General features: G+C 37.7%; 11 protein-coding genes and 1 long non-coding RNA gene across 13 annotated transcripts; 6 read left to right on the forward strand and 6 right to left on the reverse strand.

The window, feature by feature from the left end:
* Positions 1-798: 798 nt before the first annotated feature.
* Positions 799-3965, forward strand: LOC148179386 (uncharacterized). The gene is made up of 5 exons (XM_088050764.1): positions 799-1609; positions 2777-3068; positions 3120-3315; positions 3370-3518; positions 3570-3965. The coding sequence occupies exons 1-5, from the start codon at positions 953-955 to the stop codon at positions 3716-3718; spliced, it is 1443 nt and encodes a 480-aa protein (XP_087906890.1). The 5' UTR covers positions 799-952; the 3' UTR covers positions 3719-3965.
* LOC148179387 (uncharacterized) lies at positions 3949-5017 on the reverse strand. The gene is made up of 3 exons (XM_088050765.1): positions 4513-5017; positions 4271-4467; positions 3949-4217 (listed from the first exon to the last, which is right to left on the reverse strand). The coding sequence occupies exons 1-3, from the start codon at positions 4698-4700 to the stop codon at positions 4036-4038; spliced, it is 567 nt and encodes a 188-aa protein (XP_087906891.1). The 5' UTR covers positions 4701-5017; the 3' UTR covers positions 3949-4035.
* A 51-nt stretch (positions 5018-5068) lies between these two features.
* LOC148179388 (putative ATP-dependent RNA helicase TDRD12) lies at positions 5069-9558 on the reverse strand. The gene is made up of 11 exons (XM_088050763.1): positions 9091-9558; positions 8662-9046; positions 8246-8615; positions 7947-8135; positions 7742-7896; positions 7569-7694; positions 7040-7523; positions 6528-6993; positions 5854-6479; positions 5758-5804; positions 5069-5712 (listed from the first exon to the last, which is right to left on the reverse strand). The coding sequence occupies exons 1-11, from the start codon at positions 9444-9446 to the stop codon at positions 5128-5130; spliced, it is 3789 nt and encodes a 1262-aa protein (XP_087906889.1). The 5' UTR covers positions 9447-9558; the 3' UTR covers positions 5069-5127.
* Positions 9559-9689: 131 nt separating this feature from the next.
* Positions 9690-11177, forward strand: Arpc1 (Actin-related protein 2/3 complex, subunit 1A). Its single transcript, XM_088029248.1, has 3 exons — positions 9690-9874; positions 9925-9997; positions 10050-11177. Exons 2-3 carry the CDS (start codon positions 9925-9927, stop codon positions 11102-11104), a joined length of 1128 nt encoding a protein of 375 aa, XP_087885374.1. The 5' UTR covers positions 9690-9874; the 3' UTR covers positions 11105-11177.
* A 67-nt stretch (positions 11178-11244) lies between these two features.
* LOC148179390 (pyrimidodiazepine synthase-like) lies at positions 11245-12685 on the reverse strand. Its single transcript, XM_088029249.1, has 3 exons — positions 12483-12685; positions 12259-12429; positions 11245-11919 (listed from the first exon to the last, which is right to left on the reverse strand). Exons 1-3 carry the CDS (start codon positions 12505-12507, stop codon positions 11390-11392), a joined length of 726 nt encoding a protein of 241 aa, XP_087885375.1. The 5' UTR covers positions 12508-12685; the 3' UTR covers positions 11245-11389.
* Positions 12686-12831: 146 nt separating this feature from the next.
* LOC148179391 (pyrimidodiazepine synthase-like) lies at positions 12832-13930 on the reverse strand. The gene is made up of 3 exons (XM_088029250.1): positions 13840-13930; positions 13613-13783; positions 12832-13464 (listed from the first exon to the last, which is right to left on the reverse strand). The coding sequence occupies exons 1-3, from the start codon at positions 13862-13864 to the stop codon at positions 12935-12937; spliced, it is 726 nt and encodes a 241-aa protein (XP_087885376.1). The 5' UTR covers positions 13865-13930; the 3' UTR covers positions 12832-12934.
* Positions 13931-14087: 157 nt separating this feature from the next.
* Positions 14088-14522, reverse strand: LOC148179392 (uncharacterized). The gene is made up of 2 exons (XR_015769680.1): positions 14425-14522; positions 14088-14373 (listed from the first exon to the last, which is right to left on the reverse strand). It is a non-coding gene; the product is annotated as an uncharacterized LOC148179392 (long non-coding RNA).
* A 529-nt stretch (positions 14523-15051) lies between these two features.
* Spg7 (SPG7 matrix AAA peptidase subunit, paraplegin) lies at positions 15052-17848 on the forward strand. The gene is made up of 7 exons (XM_088030554.1): positions 15052-15296; positions 15346-15639; positions 15687-15824; positions 15872-16099; positions 16147-16463; positions 16518-16737; positions 16779-17848. The coding sequence occupies exons 1-7, from the start codon at positions 15135-15137 to the stop codon at positions 17757-17759; spliced, it is 2340 nt and encodes a 779-aa protein (XP_087886680.1). The 5' UTR covers positions 15052-15134; the 3' UTR covers positions 17760-17848.
* Positions 17849-18359: 511 nt separating this feature from the next.
* On the forward strand, positions 18360-20233 carry LOC148179394 (protein twisted gastrulation-like). 2 transcript variants are annotated; one of them, XM_088029289.1, is made up of 5 exons: positions 18367-18512; positions 18974-19201; positions 19422-19628; positions 19677-19884; positions 19937-20233. In XM_088029289.1, the coding sequence occupies exons 2-5, from the start codon at positions 18994-18996 to the stop codon at positions 20031-20033; spliced, it is 720 nt and encodes a 239-aa protein (XP_087885415.1). In that variant the 5' UTR covers positions 18367-18512; positions 18974-18993; the 3' UTR covers positions 20034-20233. The 2 variants fall into 2 exon arrangements, with proteins under 2 accessions (XP_087885414.1, XP_087885415.1); XM_088029288.1 differs by having other exon boundaries at positions 18360-18512; positions 19422-19884.
* Positions 20234-21500: 1267 nt separating this feature from the next.
* On the forward strand, positions 21501-22491 carry LOC148179395 (protein twisted gastrulation-like). Its single transcript, XM_088030627.1, has 4 exons — positions 21501-21817; positions 21865-22047; positions 22098-22266; positions 22316-22491. The coding sequence occupies exons 1-4, from the start codon at positions 21556-21558 to the stop codon at positions 22362-22364; spliced, it is 663 nt and encodes a 220-aa protein (XP_087886753.1). The 5' UTR covers positions 21501-21555; the 3' UTR covers positions 22365-22491.
* An 18-nt stretch (positions 22492-22509) lies between these two features.
* LOC148179396 (uncharacterized) lies at positions 22510-26496 on the reverse strand. Its single transcript, XM_088030626.1, has 7 exons — positions 26339-26496; positions 26211-26288; positions 26019-26157; positions 25064-25967; positions 23160-23367; positions 22903-23101; positions 22510-22845 (listed from the first exon to the last, which is right to left on the reverse strand). The coding sequence occupies exons 2-7, from the start codon at positions 26216-26218 to the stop codon at positions 22684-22686; spliced, it is 1620 nt and encodes a 539-aa protein (XP_087886752.1). The 5' UTR covers positions 26219-26288; positions 26339-26496; the 3' UTR covers positions 22510-22683.
* LOC148179397 (uncharacterized) lies at positions 24070-24869 on the forward strand. Its single transcript, XM_088030628.1, has 3 exons — positions 24070-24398; positions 24446-24545; positions 24592-24869. The coding sequence occupies exons 1-3, from the start codon at positions 24073-24075 to the stop codon at positions 24766-24768; spliced, it is 603 nt and encodes a 200-aa protein (XP_087886754.1). The 5' UTR covers positions 24070-24072; the 3' UTR covers positions 24769-24869.
* Positions 26497-27138: the final 642 nt, after the last annotated feature.

The raw sequence follows: 27138 nt of genomic DNA on the forward strand, positions 1-27138 counted from the left end.
AAAAAGATTAAAGAAGTATTTTTTACTTCTATCCATTTTACACGTACGAGAAATTTCATTTCAAAAGCACAGAACCAGTGAACGACCGCGCCACCATTTGTTTCTTTGTCTCTTTAAACTTCTCCTCCTAATTAAACCTTCACATCCTTATTGCTGTTTTTAATCTGCCGTTCCTTTAATATCATGGTAATCTAATCAAAAAACATCAATGGCCATGATTTACGTTAAATTTAAATAAATGGTTACTAGGGGGGAATCTATTCCCCTCTTAAAGCTCCTGGAAACGAAACGTGGGTAGAGTGGCTCCCAATTTTCCCCTCTTAGTCGCCTTAGAAATCATCCCTAATAAATCGTCTACCCAGATTGGGACGTCTGCAGAGACCTTTAGCTTTTTGTTGCCAGAACTCTAATAACTTTTTGATCAAAGACATAAAATATGAATGTAAAGGTCATTGGTAATGAGGTTTTCACGCTTCTCCGAAGCCCGTAAAAATAAATTTGCCATTTTGTGAATGTACCAAGGGCTTTACGTAATATCGATTTCTGCAGTACATTGTTTCAAAGAGATGGAACTTTATGTGGATTCAATCGATTTTAATTATAACGCGATTACTTTATAATGTCTTTCCAATTTGTGAGATTCGGAAGTTAAAAAGTAGCGAAAATGCACGTTTTCTTGGTAATCTAATAACCTATTAATGAAGATATTTAGGATCGTAAAACCTCAAACAGTGGTTCGTCAATCCACTCCGCTCCGGTCAGGTGTTACTTTAGGTCGCTCCGCGTCGCGCCGCCACAGCACCGAGGGTGCGAGTATTGATCGTGCGAGGGTGAGCTCCATATCGACTTGTCAGAGGTGGCGGCAGCGGCAGTAGAGTGCCCGCAGTGCCCCAGCTCGGCCAACGCGACATCGCAAGTCGCAATGATGACCTCGTGACTGTCGTCTAGAAACATGTCGTCCATTTCGGCGCAGGGGGTGGTGGAGCGCGCCTCGGCGGAGCTCTCCAAGCGTATCAACGGCCTGGGCCTCCGAGGCAGCAAACACCACTCAGCCAAAGGCAGCGTCATGGAACGCGTTACCAACGTGTTCTGCGGTGGCGGCGGTGGCGGTGGGGCAGCAGTTGCGGCACCAGAGAAACCCTCTCGTCTTCTAGCTTCAAGTCGCGCGACTAAACCGGGAGTCGCACCGACAACGACACGGAAACCGCGGCCACCTCCGAGTTATCTAACGTGGGATCAGCTGATGACCGACGATAAGTTCCTTACGAGGTTTTTCTTGTACTTCAGCGCTGGAGAGAGGTGTGTGCTGGCGCAGGTGTGCTCTAGGTGGAGGGATGTGCTGTATAGAAATCCAAGATTTTGGACGGGACTTATGCCGGTGCTGCAGTGTCGGGAGATGAGGACGGCGCAAGGGAACGATCGCACGAGATTGTATTCGTCGTTAATGAGAAGAGGGTTTCATAATTTATGTTTGATGGGGGCTTCCGATGAAGATGCTCTAGATCTTGTTAATTCCTTTCCTTTGGCTTCGAAACACATACACACGCTCAGCTTAAGATGTTCCAGTATTACCGATAGAGGACTAGAATCTTTATTGGATCATCTCCAGGTAACTATAGTAATAATTATTCTTCTCTTGGCAAGCGAGTTCAATCTGGTGCTTTTCAAAGAATCGATCGATTAGAAGCTAATATACCAAATTGGAATATCTACCGTTCAATCATAAATAGAGGGGATTTGATACTAACGATGTAATGATTACTACTTAGGAGATGAAAACAAATAAAAAGTTTGATAAAATCTTGCTCTAATAATTTGCTGTTTTTGCAGTTTCTTCAAACTTAAAAGTGGTACGAATGCGCATGTGTTTAGTATGATTTTTGGCAATAATACAAGAGTCGTTAATTTATTGCCCGAGGATAAAACGGATAAAGAAGAAAAATCAAAGTCTGTCTCAGATTTTAAATTCTCTGCTATGCGGTATAAGTTGCAAAAAACGGCGTCTATTAGCTTGCAATTTTTTGATATCAAAATCTCTCTTTGTATATCAAAAACCCTTCACAGTGAAATTATTTTTTTTATAACGTCTTGGAGCAGTTTTTCTTATTCATTATTTTAGAGTAAAAAATTGGAGATTAAAAAATAATTTGTTTTATTTTGATTTTTTCTCGATATTATTGCAGCATTGCAGCTCTAAAATGTAAATTGAAATAACAATAGTACCACAATACAGAAAACCTCCCAGAGGTATCATACGCTTCTTGAAATTCGGCTGTTCTTCAAGCTCAAGCAATTCTACACATATTTGGTAATTAGCGTCAACAAGACTTGGACCCTAGAATTTCATTAATAATTTCGATAAAAATCTAACCACTCATATTATAATAATTGCAGCGCCATGACTACTCGAATTCTATTGATAAATTGCTTTGTTCTATGATTTATTAGTCGTGTTTAGTCATGTTTTGTAAATATCATAACGTTGGAAATTCGTACATAAAATGGCTATTATGATTTTTATCTATGAGTTTACTGAAGTAAATTAATCACCCAGTGTTCACACATTCACACTCATAATAGCCAAACAAAAAGGAAGCATCAAATTCCCTTTCTTCACCTCTGAAGTTTGAAGATGAAGAATAAAAAAACTATCGACAAGAAGCGTGCGTGACGACCATTCCAGTCATTTATTAAAATTAGAAATGAATTATTCTTCAAGGTTTCTTTTACGAATCTTCATAAGGATAAGTGTAGTGACATTTCTTTTTTGTTTCAGGCGTTATACGAACTGGACCTAGCAGGCTGTAACGAAATAACCGAAGCCGGTCTGTGGGCTTGTTTGAACCCTAGAATAGTATCTTTGACTTTGAGCGACTGTATAAATGTCGCAGACGAGGCTGTCGGTGCCGTAGCTCAATTGCTCCCTGCATTATATGAGTTTTCCCTCCAGGCCTATCACGTTACAGACGCAGCTTTGGGTTATTTCTCGCCAAAACAAAGCAATTCACTTAATATACTAAGACTGCACTCTTGTTGGGAAATTACGAATCACGGAGTTGTAAATATAGGTAAAGTTTCCTCGAAACATAACAAAGTATTGATTTGTTTGATCCCCTCAGTTCATTCTTTACCGAATCTAACGATACTCAGCTTATCTGGATGCAGCAAAATCACCGACGATGGGGTCGAACTCATAGCGGAAAATCTACAGAAATTGAGGTCTTTGGATCTGTCGTGGTGTCCACGTATCACCGACGCTGCCTTGGAGTACATCGCGTGCGATCTCAACCAATTAGAAGAGCTTACTTTGGACCGGTGAGATTTACAACTTTTTTTTAGTTTGGAGGAAACGAGGTGGTGTTATTGCAGATGCGTTCATATAACCGACATCGGAATAGGCTACATTTCTACCATGTTATCTCTGTCTGCACTCTATCTACGCTGGTGTTCACAAATTAGGGACTTTGGGCTCCAGCATTTATGCGGTATGAGGAACCTACAAATACTGTCATTAGCAGGTACTGTCCCTTTCAATATTATTAAACGCTCGATTATCCCTCTCTTTGCAGGTTGTCCGTTGTTAACTTGTAGCGGTTTATCAAGTCTGATTCAATTAAGGCATATGAGAGAATTAGAATTAACAAATTGTCCAGGGGCATCAAAAGAACTTTTTGATTATTTGAGAGAACATCTTCCACGTTGCCTCGTTATAGAATAAGCAAAGTCACCACCTGTCCACTTGTTATATTTGATACTAGATTGTGCAATAACACCGAAACCCTAAACAATAACTTTACGGCAAATTTCCTTTTATGTTCTAGTTTCTTGGATATTGTTCGTTCGTCACTTGTCTCGTATGTTTGATAATTCATTGTATATTTCAATAGTATTAATTAGTTAATGTGGTGTAAATAATGAGATTATGTTTCGCAAATAAATTAAAAAGTATTTTATAAAATTACCAGGACCCTCTTGTCGCTTTCGTTCTTTTCGCGTTTTTTATTGATGTATCTTCATTTACAATAAGTTCAAATTTTAGTGTCTCTGTTTCAAAAAATGGATCTTCAAATTCCCCATGATGGCACTTCTTTGGAACACAACTTCTCTCCGACAATATGAAGATAACAGTGCCGGGCACTGATAAACCACATTTTCTTCGCAAACGGAACCTTTTGATGCGTTTCCGTGTTCAAATTTAAATTCGCTTTCCGAATCAACTGCAAAACACTTATTTACTTAAAACAATCAATTTTTTGTTTGCATTTCATACGACAGAAAAAACCAAACAAACACGTCTTATGCACCGAATGAATTATATAAACCCCTTTTTTCTCATCACCTCGCACATTGAAATGAGCGGTCGCTACGTTTTTTAAATGCGGCCAATGCGACAAATATTCAGAATATTCGGTGGAATATTTCCAGTGATCGTAGTTTCCGCTCTCGTTGAGAATAGTGAAGTCCACTCTAAAAAAAATTTTGGTTTGATTTTCAAAACATTTTTAAACTTACATTGTTGGATTTAAAAACTTCATGTTGCTAAAATCCGCCACAAACTCCCACACTTCACCCGGATGAGTTTTCGCCAAAAACACCGTCGCTTTATGTTCATAATTTTTTACTCTAACAGTTAAATAAAATAAGAACAATAAACTTAACGCTATGTAGATTTGTCGCGACTTCCACTGCACTCGAGGCATCTCAGAAAAAATTAAAATTGACTCAAACCTCAGACGCGACGAGACGATTTTAAATTGAAATTAGTCGTGCGGGTTTACCGAATAATGATGAACGAATAAATTTAGAATTTTGTTTATCTTGCGAGAGGTTCAGATAAACAACACCCACAGCGTGGTAAGACCGGAAAAGAAATGGTTTATGTAGTTGTAAAGTCGGATAGAATTAAGAGACTCGTTTTGAATCGAATAAATCGGGATACATTTTGGGAATGTGGTCATGGTTTATTGCCCTCGGAGCCTGAAGAGTGTGACGTCACTAATACCACAAGTACCACGCTGGAGCGCGCGGGCTTGTCTGTTCTTAAGTGCTACGACTAAAACTCTTCATTATAATATCTTTATTAAAAATATGCAAAAATAACTTCTAAATTTTAATGGTACATAACAATTAATCGTCATCACTCGACGGTACTGCGTCTTGATCAAAATCACTATCCATATCCGAAATCTCATGGTACATTGGTTCGTTCGGATTGTCTCCCCCATCACTCTCATCATCTGAAATATCCAACTGAAGGAACTTTCTCTTGGGATCCTCCAACTGACTATCCAAAATCTCATAATGAACGTAATTCAACCTCTTGGTCATCATTGTCAACTGTAACCATTCCCCATCCTCAAGTTTCTTAAAAACAATTTGAACTTCTTGTCCATAAGCGCAGTGTTTTTCCATTTCCACTCGCTTATATAATCGGAATTTAAGTGTGTAATTCTTATCATCGAGTTTTGCACTGAATGTGAAAATTCGGTTCTGCATAAGGTTGGTTTTGTACTTTTCAACTCCAATGAGTTTGATTTTCATTTTGACGGTTTTGTCTGTTTGAGACCAAAAGACGTCAGGTGTGAAAGTATTTGGCTCTTTAGTTGGAATTTCAATGCGCTGAGGAGCTTCAGGAGGTGTTGTATTGGCTTCAATTGCTGGTAAAGGCGCTCGAGGAGATTGTAACTGTGCGAGATTTTCCATTCCTAGAGTCTGTAAATAAACTGTAGTAAAAATCGACAGTGTTGTTAAAAGTACCTTCATGAACTCTCTCGGATCGTTTATTTCAAAATCAAAATCCTCTTCTAAAAATCAAGTGTAAAGTGCGACTTTTTTGAAGAAACTTTCATTTACCTGTGAATTCGTGTACGTCAAATTCTTCTTCTTCCTCCGCGACTTCTTCTTCCTCCTCCGAATCTGACTCTACGATTTCCCGTCTCGGAATCTCAAAATCATCAAAATGCGTGAAAATAGTCGTGGCAAATCCACAATCCACCATCAGCTGGTTGATGAGCACATTTTTCTCGCCATAACCGTCTTTCAACAAAACTGAATACTTTTTCTTCGCTCTCATCAAATCGCCGTCGTCAGCAGTTTCGACTTGCACGAACAACTCTCTGAAAACATCCGATTCCGGTTCAAACATATACTTGTACAAGACATCGGTGGCTTCATCGTCCCATTCATCGAACGCCGGACAAAGCCCATACAGTCTACATTGGATGGCTTGGAATGGCAACCTCGTCAAAAACTTTGTTGGTAGAATTTTCAAAGAACTGATATCGACGAGAGCTTCATCCCCGTAATCGACGTAAAAGCACAAAGCTTTGCCGGCGTTAGCATTGATAATTTTCACGCGAGAGTAGCTTTGGCTGGTGGGGTCGAGAGCTAAGAAATATTTTCCGATTTCTATGTTGATATTTTTGGGGGAAATTTCGTTGCGGATGGAGGCTTGGATGTCCTTCTCCAACGACTCAAGCCTGAAAAAAATCGAAGAGTCTCCAAGTGGACGCTGCGTTTTAACTTACAATGGCTGAAACTTGGCCAATCTGACGTAGAATTCGTTCGGGTCCACGGCCGAACTTAAAATAACTTCATGGATATTGTCGTTCAAGAACGCAGTCTGAGGTTCGACTTCTTTAGTTATAACAGTTCTTTTAGCGACGGTAACAACGTAACTCGGTAGGGAGACCTCGCAACTGGCACAAAGTTTATGTAAGGATTGAATTTGACTTTTACAAGGCTCAACCACTTCAAGTTTAATCAAATGTTTAGTGAGATTAAACTTTGTGACTTCATTGCCTTCCACATTAAACATTTGAACGACATTGTCCAGCCACAACGTGTTGTCCAGCTGTAAGAAAATTGTTCCTGTTAGAACCATTTTTTTGTAATTGAGATTCTCCAAAGACGTGCTCGTAGTGTAGAACGATCGTCCAGAGAACATTTCATCCTTGAAGGGTGGAACTAAGTTACAAAAGTAGACATCCACGACTGGAAGAAATAATTGGATTATTGAGACAATGTTGATAAGTCTCACTTTTCATCCGGCGAGGTATCTCAAACAGTTTGGATTTTAACGTCTGCATGGTGAAGCCATTTATCAGTTTTACCTCCACAAACTGTTTATCCACTTTCAAGACGTGACAAAAAGTATATTCTTCTCCTTGTTGCGTGTATTCGCAGTGGGCGTAACATTTACCAACTGCGACGTCCTTTGCGCGTATTTTAGTCTCATCTTCGTAAATGAGTGGCTTTTTCAAATCATCTTCTCCCAACTTGCTCACATCTCCTTGGAGATTTATGTGGTCGATTAACTGAACGCTGCATTCTGTGACATTCTTCAAATTAAGTATCCTAAAGACAACTCTGCCACATTTAGGAAGATCGTCAGAGACATCTTTTTCGGTAACGATATGACGTTTCTCGCACATTGAAATTGAACATTTGCCGAAGAGTTTGACGTTGTAGCAAAGTTCGACTCCAGCATCCACTTTGCCATGTTCAGTTTTTTGGCGAAACTCCTAAAAATGTGAATGAAAAAGTGGCGGAAAGCCGGAATTTCTTACATCTGCATGCTTTTGAAAATCCGGCGGCAAAGTCTTAACCAACCGACTCAGCAACTTCAGGATCTTCGGTGTTTCTTTCGTGCATGTCTCGTCGATCAAAATTAGGTTTTTACAGCGGACCTCATTCTGAAATAATGAGGCAAATAAGAAGTTTTAACAACCGATTTTTTTACTTCAAATGACTCCAAAGGACTCTTGTAATGTGATGAAAGAGCACTAAATCTTCTCATGAAACCCGTCCAAGTAGCAGGAAACGAATAATTGATGAGATACATTGCATCATTAATGAAGAGAAGAGTATCAAAAATAAAGTCGGAACATAAAAGAACTGAAATGGTTACAATTAGTTTGCGTGGAGATGATGGGGCGAGATTTTACCTTTATTGTCACCACCTTGCATAAAATTCCATTCAATTTCGTACTCATCAATTTCTTCTTTGGTCAAATCCCCAGTTAAGGCAATGGTTTTTATATTTTTTTGAAGCAGAAACTTGTTTAGTTCGGTGATTTCGGATGGGTCACAGATGATCAGCGTTTTATACAGTTTGTATTGATTTCGCAACACTCCTGCAACAAGACATGGCCATGTAGTATTTTAAATTTCGCGCCTTCGTTTTTGGAGTGACATTTAATTAAAGGCGAATTGTCAGAGTGAAGCGCAAGATTTAAATATTCACCTTCTAAGTAGTTCATCTTTTCGCTCTTTGGCAGGAACTTTGTTTCTAAATTAATATTCCCATAAAGTGCTGCTTCTAATGGATTTCCCACACAAACCAAAGGAGGAATGTACATTGAATTTAGCATCGTTTTTAAGTCAGATGTCCACTTCTGAGAGGCAACAATTAACTGGACTTTAGCAGTAGATAGTCTGTGTTCTAACATTTCATCAACAACTTCAAGAACTTCATACAAACTGGTGTTATGATTTTTTAGTAGAGAGCTGGCGTCTTCCAGCACCAAATGACACAATCTCTTAAAGTTCAGCTCTTTGGTTTTTAAGCAGTGAATTAAAGAATCCATTATTGTTATCAGAATATCAGTGGGAGGCTGAAAATCATTATTAAAAAGAATTACGACTAAGAAAATCCCGTACAATATGGGAAATTGGGTAAGTTGCAATAAACACTTTAGGTTTGTGTTGCAACTTTTCATTAATTTTTTCAATCAAACTGTAGACTTCTTCACATTGGCTGCTGTTAGAACAGATGATGACAGCTAGAGGACCTTTGTATTTTTTTAGTTCTTTATATTTTTCTTCATCACTAATACAGAAGGTGCAAATTGCAGGCAAGTATGCTAAAGTTTTCCCTGTCTTGGCCCCCCCAACCATTAAAATGTTCATTTGTCTGAAAATTGCAGGCCATATGAAAGATTGCATTGGTAAACTGTACTTGTAATTAAGAGCCTGTAAAGATAACTGCATGTCTCTAGTGAAATAAGTTTCTGTGACCATTTTCACTGGTTCTGGAATTGTTTCCCTTAAAATAAAGATTAGCCAAAATCAGTTTACATTTATGTTTACCCATGAACTAATATCTTAGAAACTGTTTGTTTCTCAATTTTGGTCAAGTGCTTAGGGTTGTACCAAAGTATTTTGTATTTTTTCTGGAGATGTTCTTTTGGTTTCAAGAGTGGCTGCTTTTTTCTTTCTCTGGAGGGTTTCTTAGCGTTGCATTCAAATTTTTGTTCATCCGGGGGGCACCAGTCGGCTGATTTTACCCAGTAATCACATTTGGAACATTCGCAATGTGGTTTTATTACCATTTGTTGTGCCTCTGGAACCTTTTTTGCTACCTCATCATGGTCTTTGTAGGTTACTTTTTTATTTTGATCTGTTTCTTCATCCGAGTCAAATGGACTCTTGTTGGAATCAGACATGTTGCGGCCAGTTCTAGACACTGTTGTTTAGTAAATCTAAAAGAAATGGATACGGAAATTTGAAATTTAAATTTTTCAAGGTAAACACATGGTTGCGTTCTTGTGTATTTTACATAAGAGGGCGCTACTAAATTTGACAACTTTGACATATCTGTGTTGCAAAAAATATTAATATTTTCACCCTAAAACACATTATACATAAGGTCCAATTTTAAGGCAATTTTTCCAAGCGAGAGCGTATTTCAAAATTTCGCGCCTGGCTGACGTCACCACTGTTGGAACCTATTTTCTGCGCACTGAATGGTTTTAAAACCAAAATAAATACCACACCCGGTTTTATGAATCAGTTATCTTTTGTGAGATTTAGCTGAAGAATTTATCCAAATTCGCGTAGACTGACCAGAGTCCGCGAATTTCCGAGAATCAAGGTAAGACTTTGAAGTCCTCATAACCTCACTTTGTTAATCAAAATTTTTAGATGACTGAACAACACCGTTTTGGAAACGTCGTGAGCCCTATAACATGTCATGCCTGGAATAAGGACAGAACACGTATACCGAGACTTTTACCGTTTAATTCGTAAAACTAGCGTTTGCTTTACAGAGATTGCGTTGTCTCCTAATAACGCTGAAGTCCACGTCTACCAACGAGCTGGTTCTGACTGGAAGCTTCTCGATGTCTTGAACCAACATGATCTGCGCGTTATGGGCATTGACTGGGCCCCCAATACTAATCGCATTGTAACCTGCGCCGCTGACAGAAACGCGTATGTTTGGACTCTTGATAAAGACAAGAAATGGAAACCCACTCTTGTTCTTTTACGTATAAACCGCGCCGCTACTTGCGTAAAATGGTCTCCTGATGAAAACAAATTCGCAGTGGGTTCAGGGGCGCGTTTGATCTCTGTTTGTTACTTTGAGTCTGAGAATGACTGGTGGGTTTCTAAACATATAAAGAAACCAATCCGTTCTACAGTCACCACTTTGGATTGGCACCCCAACAACGTCTTACTGGTTGCTGGATCCACTGATTTTAAAGTGAGGATTTTCTCGGCTTACATCAAAGATATAGAAAAGACTCCCGAACCGACCCCTTGGGGGTCAAAAATGCCATTGGGGCATCTATTAGCCGAGTTCGCGAACTCCACTGCTGGGGGTGGTTGGGTGCAAAGCGTGAATTTCTCACCAGATGGGAATAAAATCTGTTGGGTTTCACACGACTCTACTATTAACATCGCGGATGCGACAAGAGGGGGCGCCGTGTTTAAACTTCGTACTGAATTTCTTCCGTTTTTGAGTTGTACTTGGATTACTGCAAAGTCAATCATTGCAACTGGACACAGCTGCATTCCAGTATTGTACAGCGTCACCGACAACGGCCAATTAGTTTATGCTGGAAAGTTGGATAACTCCCAGAAAAAAGAGCTTGGAGGGTTGACTGCAATGCGAATGTTCCATTCCTTGGATAAGCAAGCCAGGAGTGAGATTTCAGATACGAATCTTGATTCAATTCATCAGAATGCGATTACTTGCGTGTGCATTTATAAGGGCACCAAAGGTGCAGCTTCGAAGATAAGTACGTCGGGCTTGGACGGACAACTGGTTCTCTGGGATCTGAGCTCGCTGGAGAAGGCGATCCAGGGACTGAAGATCGCCTGAATTTTATTTATTTGTTATGGACAGTGTATTTTGTAAAATTTAATTACCGTAACTAATACAAGTTGGCTTGAGATTAGGCCTTTTTTTTTTATTATCTTGGGGCTGACTGGAGTAATCTGGGCTTTCTATAATAGCGGACGTACAAAAAAGAAGAGGAAATTTTATTAAAGAAATCAGAATATAAACAATAATGCAATAATAAACAGTTAAACGAGATATGTTCCCACACCTAAATAAACATTCAGCATATTTATCACTTTATCAGATTTTGACTATGAGAAACTATTACACATTATCATAATCAGGCGGCAAAACCCGCATCTTAATTTGCGCAGTTTTCCAGAACTTCTCAGGCCCGTGATAGAGCTCAGTACAGACAGGATCCTCTCTCATTACTTTTCTCCATTTTTTCAAGATTGGAAACTGATCGTCTCTAAATGGTAACTTTTCCCCCCACGCTATTGCTATCGTTCCAGCTCGTTCACCCCAAGGCCATAGCATATAATCCACCATTCCAGGTTTGTCGCCCCCAAAGAATGTCGTTCCTCTGCAAGCCAGTTCCGTTTCAAAAACGTCAAGGAGGGAAGTAAAGTCTTCTACCCATTGCTCCAACGTTTTATTGTCTTGTTTAGACACGCATTTGTAGAAAGTAGCGGTAATTGGGCCTATCTTTTGGATAAGCTCTTGATCCCGTTTCTTGGCGGCGGGGTCGGTGGGATATAAGGGGTTTTCGGGGTATGTTTCATCTAAGTAGTCGGCAATGACAAGACTTTCAAGGACTAATTTTGAACCGGTGTCAAGGACAGGAACGAAGCCTGGAAAATACAAATACTTTGACAAACAGGGCTACCACTAGACTTACAAATTTCAAAGCTACTCTTCGTTTAAATTACTTATTTATCGTCCTTGTAGGTGCAACAAGTTTCAGCCACCTTTTTAAACAAATAAAATTATTCAAAAATCTATTTTGTACTATTTTCTATTGGTGTTTTTTTGTGTATTTGAATTTTTATAGACCGTTTGCATCACTATCATATCATCTGCACAAACCTCTTTCACAATCATCGTTGATGTTGATAACACATTTGGAATTATGATAAGAAAATTCAATGAACTGGATAAAAACAATTGAATTTTAATATAACAATGCTTACCCTCTGGATGAATGTTGAAGTACCATTCTGGCTTGTTAATCAAATTAATGTTAACTGTTTCAAATGGAATATTTTTGGCCCTTAAAACAAGCCGAGCCCTTTGTGCATAAGGGCAATATTCCATAGAATAAAGACGTAATTTTCCTTCTGTTTTTGGAGGTTGTTGTGAACCTTACAAATTTCTGGTTAAAAAATTGTACAAAATTATAAATATTATCACATACCAACAGTCAAATGTGGTTCCGGCATTTTGAGGAAGAGCAATTTGGAACACTCAACAACAGTTATCAAAGAAATAAATGGAGGATATGTGGAAAGTTGTATTTTAGCGATGCAATCTCCGCATTCCAGTTATTTTCCTCTTCTGTTCCATCTATCGACCGGTATCGGAGCGAGAAAACCATTGAGGAATTTTAAAATGCGCACATGTAAAGTGCCATCTATGTTTTCAACGCAAGAGCATCTTAAAAAGTGGGGATCATTTTCAAATGTCGAAACTTCTTTTTTGAACATTTTGTAATACGAATGAACTACGAAAAATAAAACTGTTTATTATTTAACTTATTAGTTTATTGAACATATTAAAGGTTTAGTAGCGGCAGCACTCAAATAGATATGTCCCCTGTTCTGACTAAATATTTAGCATATTTAGCACTAGGTTTTGACTATGAGAAGTTTACAGATTATCAAAATCAGGTGGCAAAATTCCCCTTTTGATTTGTACAACTTTCCAAAATGTTTCAGATGAATAATAAAATTCGGCACAAACAGGATCCTGTCTCATTGCTTTACTCCATTTTTTTAAATTTGAAAACTTGTCGTCTCCAAATGGTAATTTTTGCCCCCACTCAATTGCAAGTATTCCAGCTCGTTCACACCAAGGCCATAGCATGTAATCCACCATTCCAGGTTTGTCGCCCCCAAAGAAAGTCGTTTTTCGGCGAGCCAGTTCCGTTTCGAAAACGTCAAGCTGGAGAGAGAACTCTTCTACCCATTGATCTAAGGTTTTATTGTCTTGTTTAGACATGCATTTGTAGAAAGTAACGGTAATTGGGTCTATCTTTTGGATAAGGTCTTGGTCTCGTTTCTTGGCAGCAGGATCGGCAGGGTATAAGGGGTTTTCGGGGTATGTTTCATCTAAGTAGTCGACAATGTCGAGGCTTTCAAAAATAAATTTTGAGCCAATATGAAGCACAGGAACTAAACCTGAAAAAATATAAATAATATGTACAGTTTTTTAATAATAAAACATCAATCATATTTGCCGATAGTGACAAAGCAGAAATTAGGACTGATAAGAAAATTTAATTGACTGTATCAAAACAAACTGATTTTAAGATAAATTGATACGTACCTTTTGGGTGAATGTTGAAATACCATTCTGGCTTGTTAATCAAATTGATATTTACTGTTTCGTACGGTATATTTTTTGCCCTTAAAACAAGCCGAGCCCTTTCTGCATACGGGCAAAATTCCATAGAATAAAGACGTAATTTTTCTTCTGTTTTTGAAGGTTGTTGTGATCCTAACAAATCCTGGGTTAAATTTTTGTACGAAATTATAAATATAAGTATCACATACCAACAGCTAAATGTGGTTCCGGCATTTTTAGAAATAGCAGTTTGGGACACTTAACAATCTAATAATCCAACAAGTAGTGAAATAGAGATTGTGGAAAGTGTTATGTTATCGACCAGTTTTTGCGCACGCCTGTGCTTCCTCATCTCAAAAAAAGAACACCATTTTCAAATTCCGAAAATTTTTTAGTATTTGCGAACAGTTCACTGCATTCTTTTTTGAAACGACCGAACTGTAGAAAAATCAAACAGTTTTTATTTTTTAACTTATTTTATTGATCATAATTAAGGGTGCAAACATATTATCAGCTTCCAGTAGGCAATTAAATAAAAAAAAAAAATTATCCCCTAGTAGCAGCAGCACCACCGTTGACAGCAGCAGCGCTCAAATTGTAGAAGTAGTCACTCAGAGCTTTGAAAAGGGCCTCGTTGCTTTCGTAAGCTCCAGCTTGCCCAGCTTGATTGGGGCGCAAGTAGAAGCCGTAGGCAGCGGTGATGGCGAGGAAGAAGATCAAAAAAACAGCTTTCATGATGATGTCTAAAAAATAATATTTTAGAGGAGACGTTTTTAACTTGAGTTACTACGTACCTTGAGGTTACTTTTCTGGTTTCTGAAAAGTGGATGCTACCATAAGTCTCGTGAAGGGTTTATATAGGTCTTAGTTATCTGTAAATCGATCAATTCCACTTCACTAGAATTAATTAAATCGCTTTTTGTTGGGGCAAATTATTACATTATTTGTATTATATTTTGTTTCCATATTATCTATAAATCGCAGGCTATTATAATTAAGTTTTCTTTTATTAAATAACTACAGAGGAGACTTAGAGTTCAGGTGCTCAAAAAAAAACAACACTCTGTAGAAATATTTTTGCAATTTGAGTTGATTAAATATCATTGAGTAGTAAATTGTTTATTTAAGTTTTGGCAAGTCATTCGACTTTTATTAATATTTTTGAGCATCTGCCGATGTCTGACTCAGTACTTTTAATTTGCTGCATCGATAGATAACAATAAAATGTAATCAATTAATGTTAAAGATTGTAAACTGTAGTTTTTTTTCTACACAATATAATTTTCTAATAAGAATTCAAATAAACGAAGCCAAATTTTCTGTTTCGGTTATTTCTGGCTTTTTATTTTAAATTTTCCCTCCAATTTTTTACGCACTTTCTATCGAATGGTAGCGAAATTAACAAGTTATAAAAAACTGTTCCTGTTTTACCCACAATTCAAATCTTGACAACTGACAAGGAACATAACCTAAATTTCAAAGTCAAAAATGAACAAACACAAAAATGTACCGATTCCTCCGAAGCTGTAACCCCCTATTAAAAACTTTCCAAACAACACCCTCCTTTCTGCGGTCTTCAATTTTGTTTAACTGCCCGAAAGATGTTCCGGTTCAAAAGAGTTTAAAAACAAACTCGTCGATTCTTAGTCAATCAAAAAACCCAAAAGTAAGCTAAAACTGTTTTGTGAAGTGTTTCTACACTCAGTCTCTTTTAGTTATTTCGAAAAATTAATCAGGAGTATGTAGCAGTGTGTTCTTTGATCCACCGATCCGGTCTTCAAAATATCAATGATTTGCCGTATTATATCAGTACACGAGGCTTTCATTCGTCACTGCGGACCTTTCAGCAGTCACAGAAGCCAGACGATAAAAATAAACCAAATAAAGACGATGACGACGATAAAGACAAGATTTCGTCATTATTGGCCAAAGCGTTTTTGTGGATGCTGACAGCTTATATGGTTATAGCAATAATTTCGTTGATGTTTCCAAGCAGTAGTCAACCAGAAGTACTGTATACAACCCTATAAGTTTTATTTTAATGAATTCTTAATAGGTCGTGAGATATGTGTCTTGGAATGAGTTCTTGTACCAAATGTTGTCTAAAGGTGAAGTTGAAGAGATCATCATCCGCCCCGACATCGAAATTGTTACAATCATTTTACACGAGGGGGCTGTCGTCAAAGGAAAAAAAGTAACTCGGTGTCCTGTTTTTCTGTTGTTATGGGCTCCCTATTTTAGGTGGATAATCGGACGTATCACATGAACGTCGTTGACATTAACAAATTTGAGGACAAACTTCGGGAGGCGGAGCGCCGCTTGGGGATCCAAGACGGCGTTCCTATTACATTTGAGCGAGGAACTGACACAGCTGGGAAACTCTTGGTCTCACTTCTCATTGTGGCTATTCTGATCTCTTTACTGGCGAGAAGTAAAAGTATCAGACCTCCCATCAGCATGGACACTTTTGTACTTCAATTAACTTAATGTGACAAAACAATGAAAATTTTTTTTAGACCCAGTTGGGACGCGCGAAATTCACTCTTGTGGATCCTTTAACTGGACCAGGCAAAGGAGTACATTTCTCCGACGTCGCAGGTTTGAGGGAAGCGAAACTGGAAGTTATGGAATTTGTCGACTATTTAAAGCGACCTGAACACTATAAGAGTTTGGGCGCGAAGGTTCCAAAGGGGGCGCTACTGTTAGGTCCTCCAGGTTGTGGAAAGACGTTGTTGGCGAAGGCGGTGGCCACTGAAGCCAACGTTCCGTTCTTATCCATGAATGGCTCCGAATTTATTGAGATGATTGGCGGTCTAGGGGCGGCGAGAGTGAGGTGACAAAAACACTGCGAGTCGTTTTTATCAAACTCATCTCTTTCACTGTTTAGAGACTTGTTCAAAGAAGCCCGTAAACGCGCCCCTTGTATAATCTACATCGATGAAATCGACGCCGTGGGGCGCAAACGAAGCGGCCAACTTGGTCAAACTGGCGCTAGCGGGGAAAGCGAACAAACCCTCAACCAACTCCTCGTGGAAATGGACGGGATGGCTAGCAAAGAAAGCGTGGTAATGTTAGCATCCACCAACAGAGCCGACATCTTGGACAGAGTAAGTAAATGCAAAATTGAATTCAGCGTGACCCAAAAAAGGCTCTTTTGCGTCCAGGCCGCTTCGACCGTCACATCCTCATCGACTTACCAGACCTGGTGGAACGAAAACAAATCTTTGAGCTCCATCTGAAGAGTATAGCATTGGAAAAACCACCAGAATTTTACTCCAAAAGACTGGCGCATTTGACCCCCGGTTTCAGTGGGGCTGATATCGCTAATGTGTGTAACGAGGCGGCGTTACACGCAGCCAGAAATAAACAGAAACACGTGACGAGGGATAATCTGGAATACGCTGTTGAAAGATCAGTTGGTGGTACGGAAAAACGAAACCATGCGTTGTCTCCACAGGAAAAGCGGGTGGTGGCGTACCATGAATCGGGACATGCTTTGGTCGGGTGGATGTTGGAACACACAGATGCGCTTCTCAAAGTCACTATTGTACCGAGAACTAACCTAGCTCTTGGCTTCGCACAGTACATCCCCAGAGACCAAAAACTATACACCAAGGAAGAACTCTTCGAGAGGATGTGCATGACGCTAGGCGGGCGCGTCGCAGAATCCTTGATCTTCAACAGGATCACCACGGGAGCTCAAAACGATCTAGAGAAAGTCACTAAAATGGCATACGCCCAAATACGAGAATTCGGAATGGGTGAACACGTCGGATTGATTTCCTTCCCAGAACAAGACTCGGAAGAGAAAGGCCGCAGACCATACAGCAAAAAATTAGCGAACTTAATCGACATGGAGGCACGGCGTTTGATCACTAGAGCCTATAAAAAAACTGAAGAAGTTTTGATGCAACACAAAGACAAACTAGAACTGCTCGCGGAGACTTTGCTGAAAAAAGAAACTTTGAATTACGAGGATGTGGAGGGATTAATCGGACCTCCACCTTTCGGTGCTAAACACTTGATTGAACCGGCGGAATTCGAGGAGTCATTGAGGAAGGATGCTGGGGATACAAAACCTACAGCGGAGATGAAGTCGGAGAACAATACTTCCACACCGAAAGTTTAAAGTAGTATTTGATAGATATGGAGTTTGATCAAATTGTAATTTACGTTTGCGACTTTAGTTGAGTTTAATAAAATTATGTTCATCTTTTATTTGCGCTGTTTTTTACTCCACCTTTAAATTCCTTTTCAATTGCATCACCAATTTTGTGCTTTCCTGTTTATTCCAGTTTTTTCGTCTATAAATTTTTTGCGTTTTTCACTCTTTTCCTTCTTTTTTTGCTGTAAACTTTCGGTCTAAATTTAGTTTAGAACTCAATATTGAACGCTTCTGACGCATTAAGCAGCTTCATAGGTGGTCGCCTTTGGGTCTGAGACACCCACATTCCACAAATTTCATTTACCCCACCATTCAGTACCTGCTTTACCTGCTCTAAAATTATACATTTCCGGTCCAAAATGGCTTTATCAGCACCAAAATGGAATTCGAGATTTACAACGTGCAGAAAATAGACGCCATTGGTAAAATTTCGATCTTCTTAGAATAAAAAAAAACTGCCCTTCTGGGTATAATGCTCACCCCCATCAACATGTCATTATCCATTTTAATGCCACTTTAAGCCAATGTCTCCACTTTACGGAGACAGGTAAAACCTCCCATGGATTTTACCTTTAAACTTGCCGCGACCAGAAACGGTGGGGCTTTGTCTCAGTAGTAAAACAAGTTTCTCAGGAGAAACACGAGGTGAAGAGTTCCAGATATTTTCATTCTGGGTACTGTAAGACAATCTTAAGAAACAATCAGTACTATAAAATTGTAAGTAGATAAGCTGAAGGTTTCGAACAATTAACACTGCATCTTTGTGGCGTTGCCCTTGTTTTAAATTAAGTGGAATTAGCCTTAGGCTAAATAAATAATTACGCCGTTTCAATTACTGAAGAAATGGAAGCGTTCCTAGATTCTAATTTCCATGTAAAAAAATTCTTGCCTGTAATTTCGCGTCATTTTGTATAGTAATTACTACATTCCGAGGTGTTCAAGTTTCAAGTAGATACGACGTCATTATTGTAACGCATCTTTAATTTTTAATGTTTACTTAAAAAAAGGCAAGAAATTATCTCAATTATTTTCATTCAGCTTATTAAATCAAACACTCGTCTTTTATCGATAAATTACTAATCTAGTCATTTAATTATTTTATTTATCAGTCTTGTAGTGCAAAATATTAAATTTGTGATTGAAATTGATTTACTGTTTCTCAAGTTCTTCATTTGTAGGTCGGTCGTTTTGACTGAAGATGTGGAAAATCGCCGTTTTGTTGGCAGTCCTAGGAGGGTTTTTTATTATCCATCAAGCTCAAAGTTGCAATGAAGCCGTTTGTGGGAGTATAGTCAGTAAATGTCTGCTGACACAATCCTGCAAATGCGATTTTAAGAATTGTACTTGTTGCAAGGATTGTTTTAATTGTCTAAGCTACTTATACGAAGAATGCTGTTCGTGCGTTGGTGAGTTTAATTGAAATTTCCGCTTCATGTAGTATAATGAATTTCATAACGATATTTGTACGATAAAAAGCAATGAGAAAAAACGTTATCTATTTTAATTATGTTATGGTTGAAGATCGTGGTCGTTTTATTGCGTATGATCGAACATTTTTTTGTAACGCTTTGGATCACGGTATTCCCAGGTCTTTTTTTTTTTAACAGTTTCACCTTTTCTTCTTAGACATGTGCCCGCAGTCGCAAGAAACGAATGAAAGCCTCCTGCTCGGCAAGAAATCGCACGTAGAAGAATTCAAAGAGCCCGTCCCTGGACTTTTTGACGTCCTTACGCAATACCCCGACCCTGAAAACCGTTGGAACAGTATCACCTTCCCAATCGACATCGACATAAGTCAATACGGCACTAAAACTGAACTCAAAATTCACATGCGTAAGTCCCAAATGATCTTTTTCTTTCCTCTACTCATATTTTCTACAGAGAGCGCTGAGCAAGAAGTGGCTCCAATCAAACCATCAAGTACAATCACCGTCAACTGTACAGTTGCTTTCATGTCAAAATGTACCAACTGGATCAAATGCAAAACCAGTTGTCAAACCATGGGTGCCACAAGTTATCGTTGGTTCCATGATGGGTGCTGCGAATGTATAGGGCAGCGCTGTATTAATTATGGTATAAATGAGAGCAGGTAAGGTGGTAGAATTTGTGGGGGTGTAAGGCGCTGATGTTTTTGTTACCAGATGTCGCGAATGTTCAACGCAGGAAGGTCAAGAACCAGCATCCATTGACGAGGAGGATTATGATTACGGACAGAACACTGAGAATGAATATGATTAAAGCATATTTCATCGTATTTTGTACATATTAAATGTCTCTGATATTATTAGTATAATCTAAGGCAAGAAATAAGTGTGTCCGTTGTGAGAAGCTTTAAAATAAAGACTTAAGTTTATTTGAGAATTTTGTTAAGGACAATTTTGTAATTTTATTGTATATTTTTATAATATGTAGGTGAGAATAAACACGTTTTAATCACATACATTTGAGATTTTGTCTACGTAGTAAGCATTTACGTTTTTTGGATTTTATTGTATCGTTTTTTCTTGCGTCACTTCTTATGCAATAAAACTAAACATAATATGTATACGCAAATGAAAAAGTGTACACAAGCGGAACTACAACTTTACTGAATGAGATCATAATCTATAATGAAAGAATTTTGAAATTGACATGTTTTCTAAACACTACATCATCGTAATAATTAATCGTGTAGACACTTAATTATGTCAATTATCTTAATTTTTGCCATCCTACCGAATTCTCCATACCTAAAAAAATCAGTCGTGGCGCCACAATGATATTTTTACTATCACTTTCCTTTCTCGTCACAACATAAATTTATCTTGAAAATATGTCGTAATCTGAAGGTTTGACGATTTCGGATATTTACTTTTATTCTGTAGTCCCATTTTATGTTCAGCAAAAAAAAGTGCTTTCATATTTCGTAGTTTACTATGTAGTTTTATAATTTCTTCTATTTTAAAGTATAATCACCGTCAACTGTACAGTTGTTTTCATGTCAAAATCTACCAACTGCATCAAATGCAAAACCAGTTGTTAAACCATGGGTGCTGCAAATTTATAGAACAATTGTAGTATAAATGAGAGCTGGTGAAACCGCAGAATCTTCGGTGATATTTTTGTTACCTGTTGTCACGAATGTTCATTACAAGAATTTCAAGAACTAACCGCCATAAACGAGAAGGATTATAATTACGGACAAAACACTGTGAATGAATACGGTTAAAGCATATGATTATTTTATCGTATTTTGAACATATTAAATGTCTCCCATTTTATTAGTGTAATCTAAGGCAAGGAAATTCGCGTCTCTGTCCGTTGTGAAAAGCCTTAAAAAGACTTTTTCGAGAATTCCAGACAGTTTTGTAATTTTATAGATGTAAGTGTTTTAATCGTTCATTTGTCATTTTTTTTTATTTCTTACGCAATAAAATTAATAAAATGAGCAAATCAAAAAATGCTACTCAAGCAATAGTCAAATACATACTCCTACTTGAATTTGAATTGGCTGAGGCGGAACTAAAACTTTACTGAATGAGATCATAATCTATAATGAAAGAATTTTGAAATTGACATGTTTTCTAAACACCACATCATCGTAATTGATCGTAGACGCTTAATTATGTCAATTATCTTCATTTTTGCCATCTTGCCAAATTCTCCATACCAAAAAAAATCAGTCGTGGCGCCACAATGATATTTTTACTATCGGTTTCCATGCTCGCCACAACATAAATTTATCTTGAAAATATGTCGTAATCTAAAATATTAAATTCTCATGATTTCGAACATTTACTTCCATTCTGTAGTCAAGCCCAATTTTACATTCAAGATGATCAGTGTTAGGTGGCTCGTAACAATTCTAGGACAGTTTCTAGTTTTACAAAAAATTCAAGCTTGTAATGAGGCAACGTGTCGTAGTGTCGTAACTTTATGTCTTTTGACTGGAGAGTGTAAGTGTGAGAGTGGCGACGATATTTGCAGAAGTGGGTGTTTGAAATGCCTTCGTCTTCGCGCTGAGGACTGCTGTTCCTGTGTTGGTAAGTTCGAATTATTTTGTGATCAGGAATATCTATGTTTTTACCAGATATGTGCACATACCCTCTTAAGAACTTTGCCCCGAAGATTTTATCTCACACTAAAAAATTACATGCTTATCCTGAACTGTTTACCGCCCTCATGGAATATCCAGAACGGGAAAAGAGATGGGAGAGCTTTACTTATCAAATTCAAATTGTTGAACATATAAATGAAAGGATAGAAGATAAGCGTAAGTTTAACTACTACTAATTTGGATTAGTTTTGAAGTTCAATTTACAGTTATTGGAACGAAGAACTGCACAGTTGCATTTATCTCAACTTGTAGTTCTCATAGTGACTGTAAAGCAACGTGTCAAAATATGGGTGCAAGTGGGTACCGATGGTTCCATAATGGGTGCTGTGAATGTGTTGGAGAGCAATGTGTAAGTTACGGAATAAACAGAAGCAAGTAAGTAAAGTGGCGTTGTTTTTTTCTGGAATAACTATCTTCATTCTAGATGTCGTAAATGTCCCCATGACCTCAAAGAAAGTCCGATTGAGCAATAAAGAGTCTCCAAACTATTGCTTTAGAAATAATTGTATATTTTATTTTAAGTATAAAAGGTTTTAATATAGGTTTCAACATCGAATAAATTATGTTTGTACCAGACAAACCTTACATGTATAAAAGACATCGACATGACTAGAAAAACATCAAATATTAAAATATTAGAATGTCCAGTATAGCCACCAAAAACATCCAAGATTAAAAACTCAGTCCATTCATGGTCCACGTCAAAAAAGCTAATTTGTGTGGTTATCATCTTAAATACATATTAAAAATCACAAACCTTGAGACCCGTTCAAAGTTACAAATTATCAGGATTTACGTGGGTTTGGGAAATGGGCTTTTCCCACTTTTTTCGGTCGGAGGATCATCCGTATCACTGTCGTCTTGTGGTTCTTGAGATTCCGGCAGTCGTATAAAAGGAAGATGTTCGCTGCCACTCCACATTGAGTATAAATTCGTGTGAAGTCGTATGGCGTCCTGTCCGCGAAAAAATATTTTCCAAAACTTGTCTAATTATCTCATCATTAATCTTACCCCACCACTGGCAGCACTATCAGATCCACGTTCCGACGAACTCGTTGTAGATCGGCTGTGTATAGAAAGACAAGAAGAAGAATCAGTCGAGGAACTGCTTTTTCTCGAAGTTAATGGAAGCCCTGGTGGGAAAATATCGTAATGTTCTGTTACGGACATTCCACTGGCGTGTGGAACGTCGATGGATTGCCAGTTGCCTCTGCAAAAAAATTGAATGTACATTTTTACGTTTTATGCTAAAGCCTCTTCTAGCTAACCTTTGGGAAGCCGGTCCTGGATACATTCTCCTATGCATTCGTTCTTCATGAGTTTCCGCCCATGGCGGTATGAAAGGTCCTCCCGGTAAAGGATGACCTGGCAGTGATGTTTGAGGTATGGATTGTCGAGTCGGTCGACATGATAAAAGCTGAATTGCCTCAGCTAAACCCTCGCCGCTAGTAATCGTTCCAGGTTGTGTAATTGCCTCTGTAATGATAAATTAATTTGTTATTAAAAGTAAATCATATAACGAATAAGGAGCACATCATAATTGGATAAAAACTTTGTAATTTCAAAAAAAGTTTTGTAATAGACACACTTAGTTGCCATGGTCATTATGATATTTGAGACACTAACAATTTTCTTGGAATGACATAATGAGATCTATGAAATCCAAACTTTGCCTATTTAGACTATAATAATTTAATATTTCTGACGTTATTATCATTTGGGTCAAAAGATCCAGTCAGTTATGGTTTTCATTAAATTACGAACCCTTTTGAACAAGTTTAAATGCTTCGTTTTAAGAGAAAGTGTAAAAATTATGGTTTTCGCTCTACGCTTCGGGAAAGATATGATCTATCACAAAAAAACGAGAAAGATCTCCTTATCAATATTAACATTTCATGTTGGAATACTGTTTTTTGAAATATTTGATTTTTTGTACAATTATGAAAAAAGTTTAATTAGTTACATGCCTACATTTTGTATATCGCTCAATGTAAGTTGATGTTTTTTATTACCGTTTACCATTATACCATTATAACCATTTAATTTTAGAGTATCTATTTCATATCAGCTCTTGTACTAAACGAAACCAATGTCAAGCACTATATGAACAAATTAATCACCTTTATTATAGAAAATGTTACAAATTTAAACTTTACATGCTTTTTAGTGTATATACTTCATATGTTGGTGGTTTTTATGTTGGGTTTCAGTGTAATTGTAATTTTTCTTTCAAACGACAGTTATAAAAGAAACACAATGTTGATTATTCCCACACTAGAAAACTATTTTATTGGCTGTATTTGCAAGTACGTTTTGTTAATTAGTATTCTATACAGCGGGCTTTGTTACATGCTGTCTGTGTGCTTTATGCATTTCATTACTGTATTAATGAAAATTCAGTTTATTATTTTACACCAAAAAATTTCTCATCTTTCAAACGAAACTAATGTGGTGATAGTAAGAAGACAACTAGTTTGTTCCATTAAACAACACGCTACATTTTTGAAGTAGGTATCGTGGTATGTGAGAATTTTATTTTCTTACTATGATGTAGGTTTTGGAAAGATATTTTTTACGATCTTAGACACTGGATGCAACTATGTGGGTTAATGTATTTTTTAAACTGCATAACTGTCGTTACCAATTGCTTACAAGTTTGATAATACTTTTATTTGAACTTTTTTAAAGGATTTGTTGCAGAATGCGGACCAACTAACCGATAATATGTATGTGATTTTAAATGTAGTGGGAGTACAATTTTATACAACAGTTCTAATTATTAAGTGGTCGCAGGAATTGCAAACTATGGTAATTTTGATAGTTTGTAACTTGGCATTGAAAGAGTTTTTTAGACTAGTGGAACATTTGAAACATTAGTTCAGTGCTCTTGGCATCTCTGGAACAAAGAATGTAAAAAAATATATCTTATTTTTATCAGTAATTGTGTGGAACCGTTTTCAATCAAGCTATATGGAATCGGAACGATCAATTATGCTGGTTTGGGCCAAGTATTTTCTACAACAATACAATACAATATTTATCTAAATTAATTCTTTATAGCTTTTGAAGGTGCTTTACTCTGGTGTTACAGTGCTGTATAAACTAAAGTAATGCGTGTTTAAGTTAAAATAAAATATTAGATACGTCTTCGAAAATGTGTTTTTTTTAATACCTGGCGTCGTGCTCCTGCTCCGATCCTGTGACGTACTTGTCGGAGGTACCACCAACTTTGACGGCAAGTACCTTTGTTGCCAAGGGCCGCCTTCAACCCTCCCGCAATCCCACGGCATCGACCACCTTCTCATGGTACCATCTCCACTTTCCCCAACAACCTCAGCAGCAGCAGCTTCAGACCATCGTCTTTGTGCACTTATCGGAAACAACGGAAAATGAAGAGGAGACCTGGAAGACCGCCCTGGGAACGCCGACTTCATTGTAAAAAGCTGTCCAGGGTTTGGAAATGGCCCCCGTATAGTCTCTATCGGACCAGGACCAGAAAAAGCATGAATGGGACTAGGACCTCTGTGAACTTCCTGATAAGGCGACGGGCCTCGAGAAGGACTTTGTTGGCGCGAGAGCTCACTTTTTTGAAGCTCAGCACCTTTAGGACTATCCAAAGTTGAGAAATGAGGGCTTGAGGTTTGAGAGCGGGAGTCGTGGACAGAGAGCCTGGCAAAGCATTGTTGTAATGCGGCCATGCTACAATCAGGATCGTGGATGCCTCCAGGAGTCGCTTGGCATGAAGGACACATTGCCATAGAACCAAAACATTCACAGCCAGCAATGGAAAATTGGTACTGGAGATTAATAAAAGTGAGGAGGTTTTCTGTGATGATTTGTTGGTTGTGATCTTGTTGTCTTTGGGCGTCGCTTTCAGTAAACGTGTCACCAATGCTCATGTCTTGCATTGCTGCAGCAATGTGAGTTTTAACAGAATTGCTGGCAAATATTGTAGCTTTGGTCAGTTCTTCCCAGCTATTTTGGCACAGAGTTGCTAAGTGGATATTCTGCATTTGAGCAAGAGTTGATAGTGATTGCGATAAACGTAGACCCGCAGAACACATGCTGTTCAGTATCTAACAAAAAAAAGAAATAAACATTCTAAAATAAAAAAAATAATTGACTACCTGTAAATAATTCACCCAACTGTTTAAACATTCAGCGGCAGCGACCTTTAGAGCGTTAGGGCTCGGTGGCTGTTGTAGATTCACTTCTTCAGTCTTTCTCTCTACTTCTGATGGGTCAGGGCCCCCACTTGCTTGGTCTCTAAAATACCGAATAACTACAGTAGAATCATTGAGTAAAATTACTAAACTTACCTTTCCATTTTAATTATAATTAGTTGGTTAACTCATTCACGTCGTCAAGTGTTTACAGTATTTAATTGTTAAATAACACTGGAAGAGGCGACCTGTTAGTTCTGGTTTTATTAAAATCAGTCTCTTACCCGCACGTTAGTTGAAAACGTAAAAATCTAGCTAAAGGTAATTTTCTCATGTGTTATCAACTCTTTGTTTTAATTAAAAATATTAAAAATTTAATAAACATTTTATTGGAAAGGTTATGACATCAAACTTCAGATTTGAAAGTGTCAGAAATACAGGAAACTGCAGGATCTCGTGACAGCTACCAATTTATCGTACGAGATGTCGCGTTGTCAAATAGATTTTTAGGGTCACTAGATAAAAAAGCCTAATTTCTTAAATTTCGATCTAATGACCTTATGAATTTTGAAAACGAGAAAAAATGTTAAAACAATTTTTTTCTTATTATACTCTTAAGAACCAAACATGTTTACGTGTTTATAATTGTGGGCGTAATTCACTGGACCAGGAAATTCGAAGAAAGAGAGTCAAACTTTTTTAAGAGGAAAAAAGATCTGTGTTGAGAAAAATGCAGAAGACGCCTTCGCAGTTAAACTTCGAGAAAAAAGTATTTGCAACAAAATAAATTAGATATGCAATAAAAAACGAAAAGTACTTTTGTTAGAGTAAATTTATTATTGTTATCTACAAGAAATAAATTTTGTGTTGGCCGCCACTAAGTTTTACAAAAGTTGTACATATGTACTTATTTACTTTTTTAAATTTTATAAATAATGAGAATGACAATGACGTCCAGTGCCGGCGTGAGTATTTTAAGGCTCTGCTTTATTTGCATCTTCACGCTCTAATAGTTCAAAAATAACATTTCGTTTTTCTATATTTAATTAATTTTAGCACACAGAGTAATTTCACTGTTGATAGT

Source organism: Gnatocerus cornutus, chromosome 2, assembly GCF_029298725.1.
Source record: "Gnatocerus cornutus isolate USDA-ARS CGAHR chromosome 2, icGnaCorn1.1, whole genome shotgun sequence".
NCBI classification, from domain to species: Eukaryota; Metazoa; Arthropoda; class Insecta; order Coleoptera; family Tenebrionidae; genus Gnatocerus; species Gnatocerus cornutus.

What these genes read in the sequence shown, in the direction of transcription:
- LOC148179391 (XM_088029250.1), bottom strand. Translation starts at nt 13,864, where the DNA reads ATGCCGGAACCACATTTAGCTGTTG. An exon ending in GGAACCACATTTAGCTGTTG is followed by an intron (nt 13,784 to 13,839) that starts GTATGTGATACT and finishes AGGATTTGTTAG; the next exon opens with GATCACAACAACCTTCAAAA. An exon ending in TTTCAACATTCACCCAAAAG is followed by an intron (nt 13,465 to 13,612) that starts GTACGTATCAAT and finishes ATATTTTTTCAG; the next exon opens with GTTTAGTTCCTGTGCTTCAT.
- LOC148179397 (XM_088030628.1), top strand. Translation starts at nt 24,073, where the DNA reads ATGTTGGTGGTTTTTATGTTGGGTTTCAGTGTAATTGTAATTTTTCTT. An exon ending in CAACACGCTACATTTTTGAA is followed by an intron (nt 24,399 to 24,445) that starts GTAGGTATCGTG and finishes ACTATGATGTAG; the next exon opens with GTTTTGGAAAGATATTTTTT. An exon ending in TCGTTACCAATTGCTTACAA is followed by an intron (nt 24,546 to 24,591) that starts GTTTGATAATAC and finishes GATTTGTTGCAG; the next exon opens with AATGCGGACCAACTAACCGA.
- LOC148179387 (XM_088050765.1), bottom strand. Translation starts at nt 4,700, where the DNA reads ATGCCTCGAGTGCAGTGGAAGTCGCGACAAATCTACATAGCGTTAAGT. An exon ending in AAGTTTTTAAATCCAACAAT is followed by an intron (nt 4,468 to 4,512) that starts GTAAGTTTAAAA and finishes AATTTTTTTTAG; the next exon opens with AGTGGACTTCACTATTCTCA. An exon ending in TTTGTTTGGTTTTTTCTGTC is followed by an intron (nt 4,218 to 4,270) that starts GTATGAAATGCA and finishes AGTGTTTTGCAG; the next exon opens with TTGATTCGGAAAGCGAATTT.
- LOC148179386 (XM_088050764.1), top strand. Translation starts at nt 953, where the DNA reads ATGTCGTCCATTTCGGCGCAGGGGGTGGTGGAGCGCGCCTCGGCGGAG. An exon ending in TCACGGAGTTGTAAATATAG is followed by an intron (nt 3,069 to 3,119) that starts GTAAAGTTTCCT and finishes TGATCCCCTCAG; the next exon opens with TTCATTCTTTACCGAATCTA. An exon ending in GAAGAGCTTACTTTGGACCG is followed by an intron (nt 3,316 to 3,369) that starts GTGAGATTTACA and finishes GTGTTATTGCAG; the next exon opens with ATGCGTTCATATAACCGACA.
- Spg7 (XM_088030554.1), top strand. Translation starts at nt 15,135, where the DNA reads ATGTACCGATTCCTCCGAAGCTGTAACCCCCTATTAAAAACTTTCCAA. An exon ending in CTGTCGTCAAAGGAAAAAAA is followed by an intron (nt 15,825 to 15,871) that starts GTAACTCGGTGT and finishes TCCCTATTTTAG; the next exon opens with GTGGATAATCGGACGTATCA. An exon ending in CCATCAGCATGGACACTTTT is followed by an intron (nt 16,100 to 16,146) that starts GTACTTCAATTA and finishes AATTTTTTTTAG; the next exon opens with ACCCAGTTGGGACGCGCGAA.
- Arpc1 (XM_088029248.1), top strand. Translation starts at nt 9,925, where the DNA reads ATGACTGAACAACACCGTTTTGGAAACGTCGTGAGCCCTATAACATGT. An exon ending in CTGGAATAAGGACAGAACAC is followed by an intron (nt 9,998 to 10,049) that starts GTATACCGAGAC and finishes TTTGCTTTACAG; the next exon opens with AGATTGCGTTGTCTCCTAAT.
- LOC148179390 (XM_088029249.1), bottom strand. Translation starts at nt 12,507, where the DNA reads ATGCCGGAACCACATTTGACTGTTG. An exon ending in GGAACCACATTTGACTGTTG is followed by an intron (nt 12,430 to 12,482) that starts GTATGTGATAAT and finishes GAAATTTGTAAG; the next exon opens with GTTCACAACAACCTCCAAAA. An exon ending in CTTCAACATTCATCCAGAGG is followed by an intron (nt 11,920 to 12,258) that starts GTAAGCATTGTT and finishes TGTATTTTCCAG; the next exon opens with GCTTCGTTCCTGTCCTTGAC.
- LOC148179388 (XM_088050763.1), bottom strand. Translation starts at nt 9,446, where the DNA reads ATGTCTGATTCCAACAAGAGTCCATTTGACTCGGATGAAGAAACAGAT. An exon ending in TCTAAGATATTAGTTCATGG is followed by an intron (nt 9,047 to 9,090) that starts GTAAACATAAAT and finishes CTTTATTTTAAG; the next exon opens with GGAAACAATTCCAGAACCAG. An exon ending in TGACGTACACGAATTCACAG is followed by an intron (nt 5,805 to 5,853) that starts GTAAATGAAAGT and finishes CTTGATTTTTAG; the next exon opens with AAGAGGATTTTGATTTTGAA.
- LOC148179395 (XM_088030627.1), top strand. Translation starts at nt 21,556, where the DNA reads ATGATTTCGAACATTTACTTCCATTCTGTAGTCAAGCCCAATTTTACA. An exon ending in TGAAAGGATAGAAGATAAGC is followed by an intron (nt 22,048 to 22,097) that starts GTAAGTTTAACT and finishes TTCAATTTACAG; the next exon opens with TTATTGGAACGAAGAACTGC. An exon ending in TACGGAATAAACAGAAGCAA is followed by an intron (nt 22,267 to 22,315) that starts GTAAGTAAAGTG and finishes TCTTCATTCTAG; the next exon opens with ATGTCGTAAATGTCCCCATG.
- LOC148179394 (XM_088029288.1), top strand. Translation starts at nt 18,994, where the DNA reads ATGTGGAAAATCGCCGTTTTGTTGGCAGTCCTAGGAGGGTTTTTTATT. An exon ending in AGAATGCTGTTCGTGCGTTG is followed by an intron (nt 19,202 to 19,421) that starts GTGAGTTTAATT and finishes TTTTCTTCTTAG; the next exon opens with ACATGTGCCCGCAGTCGCAA. An exon ending in TATGGTATAAATGAGAGCAG is followed by an intron (nt 19,885 to 19,936) that starts GTAAGGTGGTAG and finishes TTTTGTTACCAG; the next exon opens with ATGTCGCGAATGTTCAACGC.
- LOC148179396 (XM_088030626.1), bottom strand. An exon ending in GTTGGGTGAATTATTTACAG is followed by an intron (nt 25,968 to 26,018) that starts GTAGTCAATTAT and finishes TTTTTTTGTTAG; the next exon opens with ATACTGAACAGCATGTGTTC. An exon ending in ATAGTGCTGCCAGTGGTGGG is followed by an intron (nt 22,846 to 22,902) that starts GTAAGATTAATG and finishes TTTCGCGGACAG; the next exon opens with GACGCCATACGACTTCACAC.